The sequence below is a fragment of the Trachurus trachurus genome, assembly GCF_905171665.1.
Source record: "Trachurus trachurus genome assembly, chromosome: 6".
Classification (NCBI taxonomy): Eukaryota; Metazoa; Chordata; class Actinopteri; order Carangiformes; family Carangidae; genus Trachurus; species Trachurus trachurus.
The window spans coordinates 32942032-32957064 of NC_139897.1; the positions used below are offsets into that span (position 1 = coordinate 32942032).

Consider the following 15033-nt stretch of genomic DNA (forward strand, 5'->3'; position numbering starts at 1 on the left):
CGCCAACAAATCAGAGATGAACTTTTAATTAACTTTGATTTGTTGTTGTGAAGCAGAAGAATTTATCTTTTTTAAGTTGACTTCTGTTTGCTGCAGATCTGTAGCACAAAGTCTCTTATACCAAACACAATATTTATCTGTTGCTAATGTTTTGTTGTAGACTGTGAAGCCAAAGGACGATTTCTACATTTGTGGAGAATAAAGATGATTGTTGTTATTATTACCAACATTTTTGCTGTTGTTGATTGAAGTAATAGTATAAACTTTGTTTGTATAGTTCTTATGAAGATAGATTTACAAAGTGCTTCAAAACTATTTGCTACACAACAAAACAAACACTGTAGATGAAATTGAGCAGCACAGAATAAAAGGACAAAACACAGAAACTCCAAAGAGATATAATGGAATGGAGGGACAAGGAGATTTTTACAGATAAGTAAAATCTGAAAATCAACCTTCAGACTAAAGGGAATCACAAGTATGTGCTTAGTTTTCCTTACACAGGTTCCAGAAAAACTGGAGCTGCAGTACAGGCTGTCGACCACTAGATGGAGCACAGGAGAGCTGAGGCCGATCAGTGTGAGAGGAGTTTTTCATCCAGAGGAACCACAGTAACACAAACTGAGTTCATGAAGAAATAAATAAATAAACCTGCTGTATGTTCAAAGATGTTAATGTCACACTGACAAAGTCTTGCAAATAAAAATGATAAAAAGAGCTAAACATTTTTATTGAACTTCAGTTTATGATGTTATTCTGTTACAGTAAGTAGCTACACTCCAAACATGATCGATAACCACAAACTGTGACTGATGAATTTCATTTTCTTTCTTTGATTAGCATATTAACATCATACATAACCTTTAAGCTGCTGTCAAACACTTTGAAAAACAAGATCGATCCATGTCTTTTTTGGATATTCATAATTTTATGTTTTAGAAAATAGAGCAGTGGAAACATTCTTGGAAGCATAAATATTTTTCCATACAATAGTTTCCATTTTACATATTTTTCCAGACCTAGAAATGTATCAAATCTAATCCCATACTTTTCCATACTTGAGTAGGAATCCTGAATAAAAATGTTTCATATGATACACTGCAGTAGAAATACTTTCTTTAGTTACAGTAGGACAGTAAAAGTACTCCCTGTACTTACAGTAAAACAGTAAAAATACTATATGTATTTACAGTAAAACAATAAAATACTTCCTGTAGATACAGTATCAGAGTTAAAGTACTTCTCGAGTAAATACTTGAACTCTACAGTAAAAGTACTTAGTTTGGAGTTACTGGAGTAAAAGTACTTCCTGTACTTGAGTGACAGGTGAAGCTCATTGTTCCTGTTTGACTCAACACCTTTACCTGTGACTGGATCACTGATGATTGACACATTGAAGCTGCTGAAGCGTTTTCTGAGTCTGTGATGTCATGTGTGATGTCACATCCTGACAGGTTCACCTGCTGCACTTTACACTTTATTTCACTCCCACAGTCTCATCAGCTGTGGAAACAGATACAGATCAGACTCAATACAGAGTCTCCAGTCGAAAGTCTGGACTCTTCACAAAACACCCTTAAACTCTCTGTCCTCACGTCTCTCTCTGTCTTCAAACAAAATTTACTACATACCACAGTCGACACCTGCACATGCTAACAGGCTTCTCGTCATGCCCCATTGATTAATTACATTGTATTATATTGTATTTTATTGATTATATTGATATACTGTATGTACTGTTTTGTAGAGAATTTTTCTGTGTAATTTATTAACCTTGTTTCACTTTTAGCACTCCCTTCCCCCTCAGGCTGCACTTGAAAATAAGAATTTTGTTCTTAATTTGCTTGCCTGGTTAAATATCATGAAGCTGCTGCAGAGCTGAAGAGCTCAGGTCATTGTTGCTCAGGTACAGTTCTCTCAGGTGGGAGGGGTTGGACTTCAGAGCTGAGACCAGAGAAGAACACCTGATGTCTGACAAACCGCAGCCCTCCAATCTGAATAGAGAATAAAAGAAGAAGATGAAATGATTGGTGATTGATCAGATGTGTCCTGATCAATGATCAGTGTGTAAATGAGTAGAAGGACTTTGTATGGGAGGACGTTGTAATGGGAAATTTTGGTATAGCATGTTATTCAGGTGTGTGCTTTAAGACTGGGGCACAAACATGTTATTCAAGTGAACATTCCTGTGCTGACAATTTATGTGGCCTTATCAGGGGAAGCAATATCCACACTTAGCAGGCCCGAGGTCAGGACCTGAAGGATCGCTTTGACACAGTGCCTGTGGATTTACCACTCTCACTATCAGGGGGTAAAGCCAGGCATGGCGCCATATATTTTGTCTGTTCAAAGCTTTGTTTTACTATAAGATAGCGTGTCTCTAAACTTTTTCAGCTCACTCACTCACTGACTGTACTCCTGTTCGGTTGTTTGTGTGTGACTCCATTCATGAATGCCTTTTATTAAAACTCAAGAAAGACAGCTGACGTGTCCACTCATCCTTTTTTAATATTTTGGTGAAGGAACAACATTTTTTGCCACCACAATTTGGCGACCACGAAGGGACCCCATCTGTGAGCGGATTTTTCGTTTCTGGACCGAAGGTGATTAAAGTGCACACCTCGGACTCCCCCGTCAAGGAAGGTTGAGAAGAGGGCCTGACGTCCAGAGGACTGAGAGTCCCCTCACCGGTCGGGGTCCAACGAACTCGGTGGCTACAGAAAACACCTCGCTGTCTTTTTCTGGTGAGTTTTGAGAAAAGAAAGGGCCAAAGTCCCGTCTCTACCTACTGAGTTCGCAGTAGTGGCGGCAGACGTGCCGGACAACTCGGCTTCCTATTCGGGGGAGGCCAAGTGTCAGGGAGCGGTAGACTTCCCTCAAGTCGAGGACTTGGGGCTTCAGGTTCTGGGAACCTGCAGTAAGCCAGACCCGGGAGTCTGAGGCACTTAGGGGCTACAACACTAAGACAGGCGGAGTAAGGAGAAGAAACAATTTTGACTGTCTGGAGAACTACAATTTAATTTTGAGAAAATAATTAAAGTCGGAATCCGGTTAAAGTTAAAGAGTAAATTTAAAATTAAAATTTAGCAGTGCTACTCTTCTTCTCTTTTCTTTAAAACAGAAAATAATCTAAATTGCGGTTATTCTGAAATTAAATCTAAATTTATTATGCTTAAATATTTTAAAGATTCAAATTTGAACGGTGAGTAAGTAAGATAATCTAAATCTGAGTGGCCTACTGTTTTTTCTTTTGTGAAAATTAAACTTGCAAACGTCTGAGAGAATACAATCATGGGAACGAAACAAAGCAAACCCTCTGGATGTAATCTATCCGAGGGACCAGATTACGAAGCCCCAAATATAAAGTACATGACAGATAACTATGGAGAGGAAGCCATAGCCCAATTAGATCTGTGGGTCAGAGAATTTAAATTTCCAAAAATGGGCAGCCTGAGCGTTGAAGAGTTAAAGGCTTTAAATGCGAGACTGCTGCGTCGGAATAATAAAAGCAAGAAGGGAATGAGGATAAATTGGAAAGCTTTTGACATGTGGATGTGTGAAGCAGAGTGTAGGCAGGGCTCCAACAGGACCGTGCCCCAGTGTCTGAAGCTGGATCCAGACCTGGACTCGACTGCACCGTGCCATCCACCTCCACCCCCACCTTCATCGTCACTTCAGGATGTTTCTCCTCATCATCATCATCAGCAGCAGCAGCAGCTCCCACCCTGCCTGGCGCTCCCCAAGCCCGGGGAAAAAGAACAATGTGAGCAGCCCGTGTCCATGCCATGGACAGTGGCTGGTAAACATGCTGTCTGTGCACAGTCGCCACTGGTATACTGTGTAAGCCTGGACGAAGTCAAGGCTTATGCCATTGAAGCAGTCTTGACTGCAGAACTGATAAAGAACATGGACAGTGGTGACGGAGGGGGCAGCTGTGGCCGCGACCGCCAACTCCACCCGCGACGCAGGTCTCAGAACCGAGGCCGGGGCCATGCCGGCTGCGGACGCGGAGCAGCAGGTCGCGGCAACGAAAGGGGGGGCCGATGCTTTCGGTGTGGCAAGATAGGACACTGGGCACGGTACTGCCCCAATGAGAGGAGAGAGAGAGTGAATTGGGACAGACTATATGGTGGAGGTGGGAGCCGGGACGAGTCTGGTGGAGACACTGGGCCGGCAGCTGGGAGCGCATTGGAAACACGTGAGAACACCTACACTGACACAAACACTGATACACAGACACATGTTGCACACCCAAACACTAACACTGAAACTGAGCAGGCTGTGCATTTCGTGAGAAATAGCTTAAATTCAGCGACACGTCTTAGTAGAAAGTTGGTGTGGGTGGGAAATTTTTCTTTGATTTTTTTAAAGGTTTTTAGCTCCACTAAAATGCATTTGATCCTAATTTGGGAAACATTTCAAACATTCATTGCTCATGACAGAAGTCCAGTTTTAAATTGATGAAAAATGATTTATTTGTTTGTTAGGTTTATCTTTGATTTGTACACTAGACGGGGTTGAGTGAGATAAGGGTAGAAAACTATCAATGCTTTTCCACCACCCCGACACACAAATCATGCTGGGGGAAAGTACTCTCCCCCTGCTCTGTTGTGCTGCAGCTCCGAGCACACACACACATTGACGTCACATGCCTGCGCTGCAGTACACACATACACTCCTATTATGACAGTAGGAGTATCACTGATTAAATAATGCTAGGCGGGGATTGTTTGAATGCAAATAGGTTATTTTGAGGTAATGTTAAATGTATTGCCCCAACAATCTGAACCACACATCTCATTGGTGAATCCTGCATGTACAAACTTGGAAAATTGGGTAGAGAAGCTAAATGCTTCCTCAAACTAGAAGGCTACAGCTGATCCTCAGGTGCACTTTAAAGAAGTCCTGAGGGCAAATTGCAAATTGTTGAATAATGATGTTGAAGTTGAGGATGAGATCATATTTTTCTTTGACTATCCCAATTTTCACATAGACAAGAAACTGTTTAAATCTGTTGAAGAGATCTCGGAATTAAAAGATATTCTCAGTCATCTCTGGGCTAAAAGTAAGCATGACGTTTCTGATTAAAAACAATTATAAGCCTGTTGTTATGACGATTAGCCTAAATCACACTGTTTTGTCCCTGTTGTAACCAGTATCCTCTCAGACATGAAGCAGGTGAAGGCATTAGGCCTGTGTATGATGCTTTGTTGAAAGCTGGTGTGATTGTGCCATGTGCTGGTTCTCCAGTGAGAACCCCCATTTTTTCTGGTGCATAAGATTCGACCTGAGGGCGAGCCTGCGGAGTGGAGATTTGTGCAAGACCTGCAGGCTGTAAATGTTGCTGTGCAGGCCAGGGCGCCGATGGTACAGAATCCGTACACGATTTTGTTTAGAATTCCAACAAATAGTGAAATGGGTTTTTTGTTGTTGATCTTTTTAAACGCTTTCATGTAAGTTTGACAGTCAATTTTGGTTTTGCTTTTTGGTTTGGTGGGAAGGTGTATGCGTTTTGCTCGGTTGTGTCAGGGTTGGTGTAAATCTTCAACGATTTATTGCTTTACTCTGGGGGACAGCCTGGAGCCTCTGGTGTTGCCAGAGAAACGTGCTTTGTTGCAGAATGGTGATGGTATCTTGATTGCAAGTGAGACCAGAGAGAGATGCGTTAAAGCTGCTCTGGCTCTTTTGACCCATCTGGGTAAACAGGGGCACTAGGCCAGCCTGTCCAACATGTAGTTTGTTGCCACAGAGGTCACATCTTGGGTCACATGATCTTAACAGAGGGAGGATCCCCCTCATAAAAAAAAATAAATAAATTTCAATTCTGTAAATTCATTAAAGTGATATAATTTTTGGCCATGAGAAGCTAGCAGACAATGGGTCGCTCGTTGTGCAGTAATTTAGGCACCATTCGCAGCAATTGCTTATGGACAAGGCCTAAAGCTCAGACCCTGTCACTTAGGTTTGACACTGACGACTGTGGAGGCTGACAAAGTGTTGTAGTGACTTTAAAGTAGTTTTACAAAGCACCTCCAGTACTTGGACTGACTGACTGCTCATGACCTTTGACCAGGACTGTTGACGAGAAGGAGGGATTCTGACTTCTGTCATGTACTGTTTTAACCCTGTTACTCTCCTTCCAACAGCTGAGGACGGAAAGCCACATGACCATGTGGCCATCATAATGTATGTTTTTCTCCCACAGGCCAGAGTTAAAGGATACTCTACTCAGTATTTTTTTTTTTTTTTTGAAGAGTGTTAATTTTCAGGATGTTGGACATATTTGGGTGAATGGAGACGACTTCAACAGGAAAACCTAAATGATCAGCATTAATTGATATTTCTTTTTGGTTGAACTGCTGGTACCGACATAACAAATTGCTGTGCGAAAGTTCACGTAAACAACATTGACATTTTCTCTCTAGGTGATACCAGGACAGATGCAGCTGCAGTCGCAGCTTCAAGGCTACTTTTGGCTCACGAAGTATGTGTCCGTTGTTTTTCTCTAACACCCCCGTTCCATCCCCACAGTTGTGGCTACCGCTGAGATAGCCAACTTGTTGATATGAGCCTCTCTGGCAAGAGAGGGCCGTGTGGAAAACCAGAGAACAGCAGTCTCTGCTGTTTCCCTTGTTTATGTTTTCTCCACAGTGTGTGAAGTTGACACATGGGTTGAACCATGTGTCAAAAAGGGGGAAGGATGAATGATTGAAGTATGTATGAAATCACTGGCCAGTGTGTGGATGAATGATGTGGTATTGTGCATTCTCGTTGTTGTCTGTTTGTTTTTTTTCCTGTTGTTTGTTTTTTCGTATAAATTTTACCAACAGGTGGAGGTTGCCCTACAGGGCCAGCAGACACAGAGCTGTGTGACCGCAGGCTATACATCGTGGTGAACGACCATGACATCCCTGTAAGCAGCTCGGGTGCAGCCTAAGGGTGGCGACCAGTTTCCTGCTGGTTATCTCCATCACCGCGTGGCTGTCGGTGCTGTTACTGAAGGAGATCTACAACCGCAGGACGAGCAACAACGTCATGACAGATTCACCTCACCCAGGCCACAAATCTACACCACACGCTTTGCATTCTGGTGAAGACATCTGCTGTTACCGTGAGTAACACAACATCGAGCTGGAGGACAACGTCGGATGCAGGGCAGTGATGAGAGCTGCAAGGGTGCTGACCAACGCAAGCTGCCGTGCTTGCGCTGCCCTGTCACATGACAAAGGTAACTCTGTGCCGTTGAACACCTCTTCCTAAAATTCTGGGGGCAATGATTGCTTTTACCCAGAATGACATGGCCCTGCACTCGTAGTTCACAACCCGACAGAGGAACGGCTGAGGATTCAACGCAACTGTTGTGAGTTACGAGGGGCTGAAGGTTTGTTCCTGGAATGTTTCCACAGTTGTTTTGAAAACAACTCCACTTTTCCCAAAGGACCACAAATCCTACTACTCAGAGAAGCGCAGTTTGTTCACTCGGGATCGTGTTACACCCAGAGAGCAGTCTCTGGGTACATCAGCACGTGGACAACCTGTGGTGGCGACAGGTAATGTGGGACGACAACTTGGACATCTTCAGATGTGACCTGATATGGTCGCAGGTTTCAATTCTCATAAACATTGACTTTAGGATCACTCTCACTCTCACAAGAACTACAGAGTTGCGGGATGAGCTCCTTTAAGTTTCCATATTCAGTGTTGATAATTTTTCACATTGAGTGATGTAACCAATAAAGTTGTTTTTTTATGTTTTCAGTTTAAGATAATCACAAAGCACCATGTTTGGTTTTCATGCATTGCTATATGTGTGAGTTTGATGTTTTTGCTTATCTTTAACAGTAGTATTTTATCATTGCTTGTGATTTTGTTTCTACTGCTGGACATGACGGTGATTACTGAAAGTCTGAATTTCACAAACACAGTTTTGATATCTCTGATTGTTTCATGTTTTTGGTTATTCGTACCATTGGTGAAATCAGTGATGGACTGGAATGACGAGTGGGTTTCCCCCCTTCTGGGGAGGACGATGAGTTGCTTTAACTTTGTATTTTGCCTTAATCATTCCTCACTGATGTGCAACTTATGTTTTTATGCGTGTTGTTCTGAACTGTATTGGAGCTGTCATGTCCTGTTGATGTATGAGAGGGAATCAAGCATTAGCCTTGTCACGAAGGGTTAACTCATGGAGAAGTGTGTGCCAGGACATGTGAAAAGAACTGTTACATTTTGCTTTCTTTTATTATTAGTCTAATTACACTCGTGTAATCAATGTTAGTGATTTCTACTTATAGTTGAACAACGGTCATGGTTTTTGGAGATGTTTGATTTATCAGCTTACACCGTGTTATGATTGTAATCTTTTTCCTTACGTTTTTTAGTCTCACAGTTTGATTTGATTTGTTTTGTGTTATTCTGGGTCTTCTGCATATTATTTGAAGTAGTTTAGTTTAGTATTGATTATGGGATTTTTTCCTCATCATATTCGAGGTTTTTCCCCTTTTATCTTAAGTTAAGAGCAGCTAGACGGATGAGTCTTTTACCCTCCTCTTGTCAAGTGAGGGGAGGGGTTTTGGCTCGTCTGTGCCTGTGACCTGGGGTCCTCTGCCTGGGGTCTGTAAACTCCCGAGTTGGAGACTGGGGGTGCTGGCGTTTGGCTGGTGCGGGGCAGGGCACCAAAGGTCATGGGGTAGTTCAGTACAAAATTTCCTGTTTCTTGTTTGGTTTAGCATAAAAATGCTAAAAAGGGTGGAATGTAATGGGAAATTTTGGTATAGCATGTTATTCAGGTGTGTGCTTTAAGACTGGGGCACAAACATGTTATTCAAGTGAACATTCCTGTGCTGACAATTTATGTGGCCTTATCAGGGGAAGCAATATCCACACTTAGCAGGCCCGAGGTCAGGACCTGAAGGATCGCTTTGACACAGTGCCTGTGGATTTACCACTCTCACTATCAGGGGGTAAAGCCAGGCATGGCGCCATATATTTTGTCTGTTCAAAGCTTTGTTTTACTATAAGATAGCGTGTCTCTAAACTTTTTCAGCTCACTCACTCACTGACTGTACTCCTGTTCGGTTGTTTGTGTGTGACTCCATTCATGAATGCCTTTTATTAAAACTCAAGAAAGACAGCTGACGTGTCCACTCATCCTTTTTTAATATTTTGGTGAAGGAACAACATTTTTTGCCACCACAACGTTTAGGGAGAAGACATTGAAATGTGTGAATGTACATACTATATTATTAAGAATCACACACACACACACACACACACACACACACACACACACACACACACACACACACACACACACACACACACACACACACACACACACACACACACACACACACACACGGCTGAAGTGATCAGATCATTGATTATTGATCAGACTGAGTGAAATGAGCTGAAAGTGAAGAGTCATTGTCAGTGTGAGAGAAGAACAAGTGGAAACATGAGACAACAACTATTTCAAATGTCCTTCATTCATGACATCAAAGTCAATGAATCAACTTCTGAGTGAAGATCAATCAGGTTCAGTTGTGGATCAAAGATCTAAGATCTACAACAGTAACAGTCAGTGAACTGACCTCAGAGTCTCCAGTCTACAGTCTGGACTCTCCAGAAAACCACTCAGATCCTTCATTCCTGAATCCTGCAGGTAGTTATGGCTCAGGTCCAGTTCTCTCAGGTGGGAGGGGTTGGACTTCAGAGCTGAGACCAGAGAAGAACAGCTGATCTTTGACAAACTGCAGCCCCACAATCTGAATAAAGAATAAAAGCAGTGAGTTGAGGACAAAGCTCCTTGTTGACAGCGTTCAGTGTCTCATCATCTGTTCAGAGCTGAAGAAGCTTCAGAAAGAACAAGTTTAGATTATAGCTGCTGCGCAGCGATGGGTCGGGTCCGGGCTACTTTTGAGCAAATATAGGCAATTCTGAGCAACAAACAGGAGAATAGGAAGACAAGACAGTTGACCTTATAATGTCCAATTTGCATCAGTTGAGGATTGAACCGACAACCTCGGGAACCAAAGACCGTTGTCTATCACACTGAGCTAATTGACAAGTGGCAGTTCAACAGTGGCTTCACAAATTGAGTAAGCCATTCACTGTCGTGCAGGCAGATTTGAAACCACAGTAAAAAGAAAAATCAGTTTTGACTCTAAGATGTTAGGAGCCTTCGCACATGATACAGTCCAAGCTATTGGGATTTTTAAATTTAGAGGCTTGCTGTGATGCCACCATTAGGACAATTGTCTTGTGTTTTGTGTTGAGGACATCTGACATTTTGCTCTGTCATCATCATCACCCTTGCTGGGTCTCAAACTCACAATCTCTGACACCAAGAACCAGCTCCTAACTCGCTGAGCTAATTGGCTGGTAGTGAGACCTGCTGTGTCGCTTCATTTATCCACTCAGGGAGTCAGTGCCCGGGCAGCTGTTGTGATGAAATGGTCAAAATGTCAGAAATTCAGTCATCTAAACAATAATCTGATAATACATGGGATCTGGCATGGGGTTGGACATTTCTGTAAGGTTTGGTGAGTTTTCACCCATGGGAAGTATGATTTCCTTGGAAGTAGAAAGAAGAAGATGACACTGGACCTTTGTGCAAAATGTAGTGAGCTTTAGCCCATGGTCCAGTCCAAGCTATTTGTTTTGTTTTTTTAATTTAGAGGCTTGCTGTCACCATGAGGACATCTGGCATTTTGATGTGTCATTATCATCATCACCCTTGTTGGGTCTTGAACCCACATCCCCTCACACCACAAACCAGCGCTTAACTCAGTGAGCTAATTATCTGGAAGTGTGACATGGTGTGTGTCTTCTCAAATAGACTCAGGGAGTCAGTGTCCGGGCAGCTGTTGTGAACGGAGATTTCAAAAATGGTAAAAAAGTCAGAAATTCTGTTATCTAAACAAAAAATACATAAATTGCATCTAGACAGCTTGAGGACATTTGACATTTTGATCTGTCATCATCATCATCATCACCCTTGCTGGGTCTCAAACTCACAATCTCTGACACCAAGAACCAGCTCTTATCTCGCTGAGCTAATTGGCTGGTAGTAAGAAAGAATTATAGCTGCTGCGCAGCGATGGGTCGGGTCCGGGCTACTTTTGGGCAAATTTAGGCAATTCTGAGCAACAAACAGGAGAATAGGAAGACAAGACAGTTGACCTTATAATGTTCAATTTGCATCAGTTGAGGATTGAACCCACAACCTCGGGAACCTAAGACCATTGTCTATCGCACTGAGCTAATTGACAAGTGGCAGGTCAACAGTGGCTTCACAAATTGAGTAAACCATTCACTGTCGTGTAGGCAGATTTGAAACCACAGTAAAAAGAAAAATCAGTTTTTGAGGTAAAATAATGATATGTATTTGTCAAACATCTACTATGAGTCTAAGATGTTAGGAGCCTTCGCGCATGGTCCAGTCCAAGCTATTTTTTTTTATTTTTTTTATTTAGAGGCTTGCTGTGATGCCACCATTAGGACAATTGTCTTGTGTTTCATATTGAGATCAACTGACATTTTGATCTGTCATCATCACCATCACCCTTGCTGGGTCTCGAACTCACAACCTCTGACACCAAGAACCAGCTCCTAACTCGCTGAGCTAATTGGCTGGTGGTGAGACCTGCTGTGTAGCTTCATTTATCCACTCAGGGAGTCAGTGCCCAGGCAGCTGTTGTCAAGGCAGATTTCAGAAAGTCAGAAATTCTATTATCTAAACAAAAATCTGTTAATACATAAATTGCGTTTAGACAGCAAAACAGCTTAAGGACATGTGACATTTTGATCCGTCATCATCATCATCATCACCCTTGCTGGGTCTCTAACTCACAATCTCTGACACCAAGAACCAGCTCCTAACTCACTGAGCTAATTGGCTGGTAATGAGACCTGCTGTGTAGCTTCATTTATCCACTCAGGTGAGTCAGTGCCCGGGCAGCTGTTGTGATGAAATGGTCAAAATGTCAATAATTCAGTCATCTAAACAAAAATCTGTTAATACATGAATTGCGTTTAGACAGCAAAACAGCTTAAGGACATGTGACATTTTGATCTGTCATCATCATCATCATCACCCTTGCTGGGTCTCGAACTCACAATCTCTGACACCAAGAACCAGCTCCTAACTCGGTGAGCTAATTGGCTGGTAGTGAGACCTGCTGTGTAGCTTCATTTATCCACTCAGGTGAGTCAGTGCCCGGGCAGCTGTTGTGATGAAATGGTCAAAATGTCAATAATTCAGTCATCTAAACAAAAATCTGATAATACATAAATTGCATCTTGACAGCATGGAAATGTTAGTGATTTGTTTTTAATGATAAGTGTTTTGCTTCATAAGAGAAAATCTGATGTTTATAAATTCCACTCTCACATTGACTGCAGTTGTTCCCATGAGAGTAGAATTCAAAATGTTCTCAAAAATTCAGTTTTTGAGTTAAAATTCTGATATTTGCCAAACTTCATCAACCATGACTCCAGAATATTGTCATTTTTTTTCAGGAAGATTGAAAATGTATTTATCAAGAATTTGATGGTATATGTTTACAGTACCGTTTACAGTCAAACGTTTTCATGCACTGTAGGCTCAATTTTTGCTTAATCAAAAATCCGAGAAACAAGTTTTGTGAAGGACGGTCTGGAGATGCTCTGTAGCAAGTTTGGTGTCAATTGAGCAAAAATTGTGGGAGGAGATACATTTTAAAAGTTTTACAGTTATTGAAAAAAACAGAGTGATGGACTTCATAATTTGTAATAAGTTTAAGTGGACAAAAGTTTCAGCAGTATTGAGGCGACATTGTGGTGAAGTTTCAACACTGTAGCATCTACCGTTGGTTTGGTAGGAATTTTTAAAGTTTTTAAATTTAAACGCTTATTGTGCCCCCCCTAGGAGGGGGGGGCACATGTCCTTGGAGTTGAGTGAATCTGGCATGGGACTGAACCTTTGTGCAAAGTTTGGTGAGTTTTCGCCCATGGGAAGTATGACTTCCTTGGAAGAAGAAAGAAAGAAAGAAAGAAAGAAAGAAGAAGAAGAAGAATTCCTAGGAATACAATAGTGTCCTGTCAGCTGCGCTGCCCGGACCCTAAAGAAGAAGAAGAAGAAGAAGAAGAAGAAGAAGAAGAAGAAGAAGAAGAAGAAGAAGAAGAAGAAGAAGAAGAATTCCTAGGAATACAATAGTGTCCTGGCAGCTGCGCTACCCGGACCCTAAAGAAGAAGAATTCCTAGGAATACAATAGTGTCCGGGCAGCGCATCAAAGTCCAACATCTGAAGCAACAGGAAGCAGGTTAAACAGTCACATAGAGAGAAAACAGCTCATTAATATTCATGAGAAGCTGCTGCTGCTTCAACACAGACGCAGTGACTCCGCCTCTTCACCTGTCAGCTCCACCTGTGGCTCCATCCAGACAAACTCATGTTGTGCAGCCACATTGATCAGAGATTTACTGACCATGCTCAAGACAACAAACATGTGAGGCTGAACTCTGTTACCATGACAACTAACGTGTAGAAACACATGTTGAATGAAGCTCAAAGACAGAAAAACCTGAAATCTGCTTATTATGGGATGTTGGCTTTGAATGTTTCACTATAAACATCACAGAGCCTCAGGAAAGAGGTGGAGCCAGCAGCTATTGATTATAGATCAGTTATTGTCTGATACATCACATGTGTTTCTGTAGTGGAGGTGAAACAGGGGAGCATACATCAGTCCGACTGCCCAAAAGTCCGACAGCTCATTTCTCCGACTACTCATTCTACAGTGTTAAGGTTAGGTTTAGGGTGAGGTTAAGGGTTAGGGCTACTTAAGTCGGAGAAATGGGAGGTCGGACTAATGGATGCAAAAATAAAGAAATGTATGGTTGGAGAAATGGGTAGTCGGACAGACGACATGCGCCCGGTGAAACATGAAGAGAAACAGAGACTGGACTAAAAACCAGTGAGGTGCAGTCAGGGCTTTGATTTATTCACTTCATCTAAAGTTGGATTCTTTTGGACTTTCAGATAACTTTACTACAAGTTCAATGTGTCCGAATGTGGTGATTTTCATGGTCTAATAAAAGCCAGTAAACAGAGCTAGCTTCTGTCCAGGCAGCAGCTGCACAAACCACTCAGCCATGTGTAGTATTACGCCGGGTTCACACTGGACGCCGAAGCGCCGCGAATAGCCGCGGAACGGAGACCGCTTCCCTTCGGCGCCCAAATTAACAGGTTGTGTAGTTCAGACCAGACGCGACGCGCCGCAAAGCGCCGCGATCGCTCGCGCCATGCAGTTATCGTTTCGGCGTCTCTTCTATTTTGTGCGCAAACCCTTGGCAGGAAGTCACACATGAAACAACGAGAGAATTCGGTCAATTTTCAAAATAAAACACTTTTCAAAATAAAATACAGTGATTGACAAATGCGATCTTATTTATATTTGTCAGACTCTCAACAGAGAGGGAGAGAGATGAAAACACACACGTACACGAAAGGTAAACACGGAGTGGGCTGGCTGCAAGGGGGATGGGTCAAAACACACAAACAACAGGGAAAGAGCCAGAAAGAGAGGCAGAGACGAGTTGTTGTCAAGTGAAGGATGACGTGAAATTAATCTTGGAAGTGAAGTACAGGGAGTTGTTTGACCCACAGCACACGGTGTTATAATTATATGAGGTTATTTACTTATCCATCATGTAAAAAAAACAGCTCTGAATGTGAGTAAACAACAGCTGAGGAGCAGAGGCGCTTGCGACCGCCGCGGAGAAATCAGCGTCTGGTGTGAACTGGAGGGACGCGGCTCGCGCGCGATTTCCGCGGCTGCTCCGCTTCACGGCGCTTCCGCGTCCGGTGTGAACCTGGCGTTACAGAGCAAAGGCCCAGAGCTGCTCTGCCTCTTCTGTCAGTACGGTGTGTATGTGGCTGTTTGCACATGTGCAGTAAGTTCCCACAGAGAGTTCACATGGAGGTGAAAAGGCACAACGCTACGCTGCCTCTTAACTTAACTGCACCATGTCTGAGCTGCACTTCTGTT

General features: G+C 42.6%; 2 protein-coding genes across 2 annotated transcripts in view; both read right to left on the reverse strand.

The window, feature by feature from the left end:
• Nucleotides 1-15033, reverse strand: part of LOC310987961 (uncharacterized protein) — a gene marked incomplete at its 3' end in the record, with an annotated part of 132801 nt that overhangs the window by 16887 nt on the left and 100881 nt on the right. The window contains exon 18 of the mRNA XM_083974430.1: nt 9594-9767. Coding sequence (XP_083830556.1) covers nt 9594-9767 — 174 coding nt within the window. The remainder of the gene's footprint in view (nt 1-9593; nt 9768-15033) is intronic.
• LOC310987237 (uncharacterized protein) overlaps nt 1-15033 on the reverse strand; it is a gene marked incomplete at its 3' end in the record, with an annotated part of 54448 nt that overhangs the window by 13043 nt on the left and 26372 nt on the right. The window lies entirely within an intron of this gene.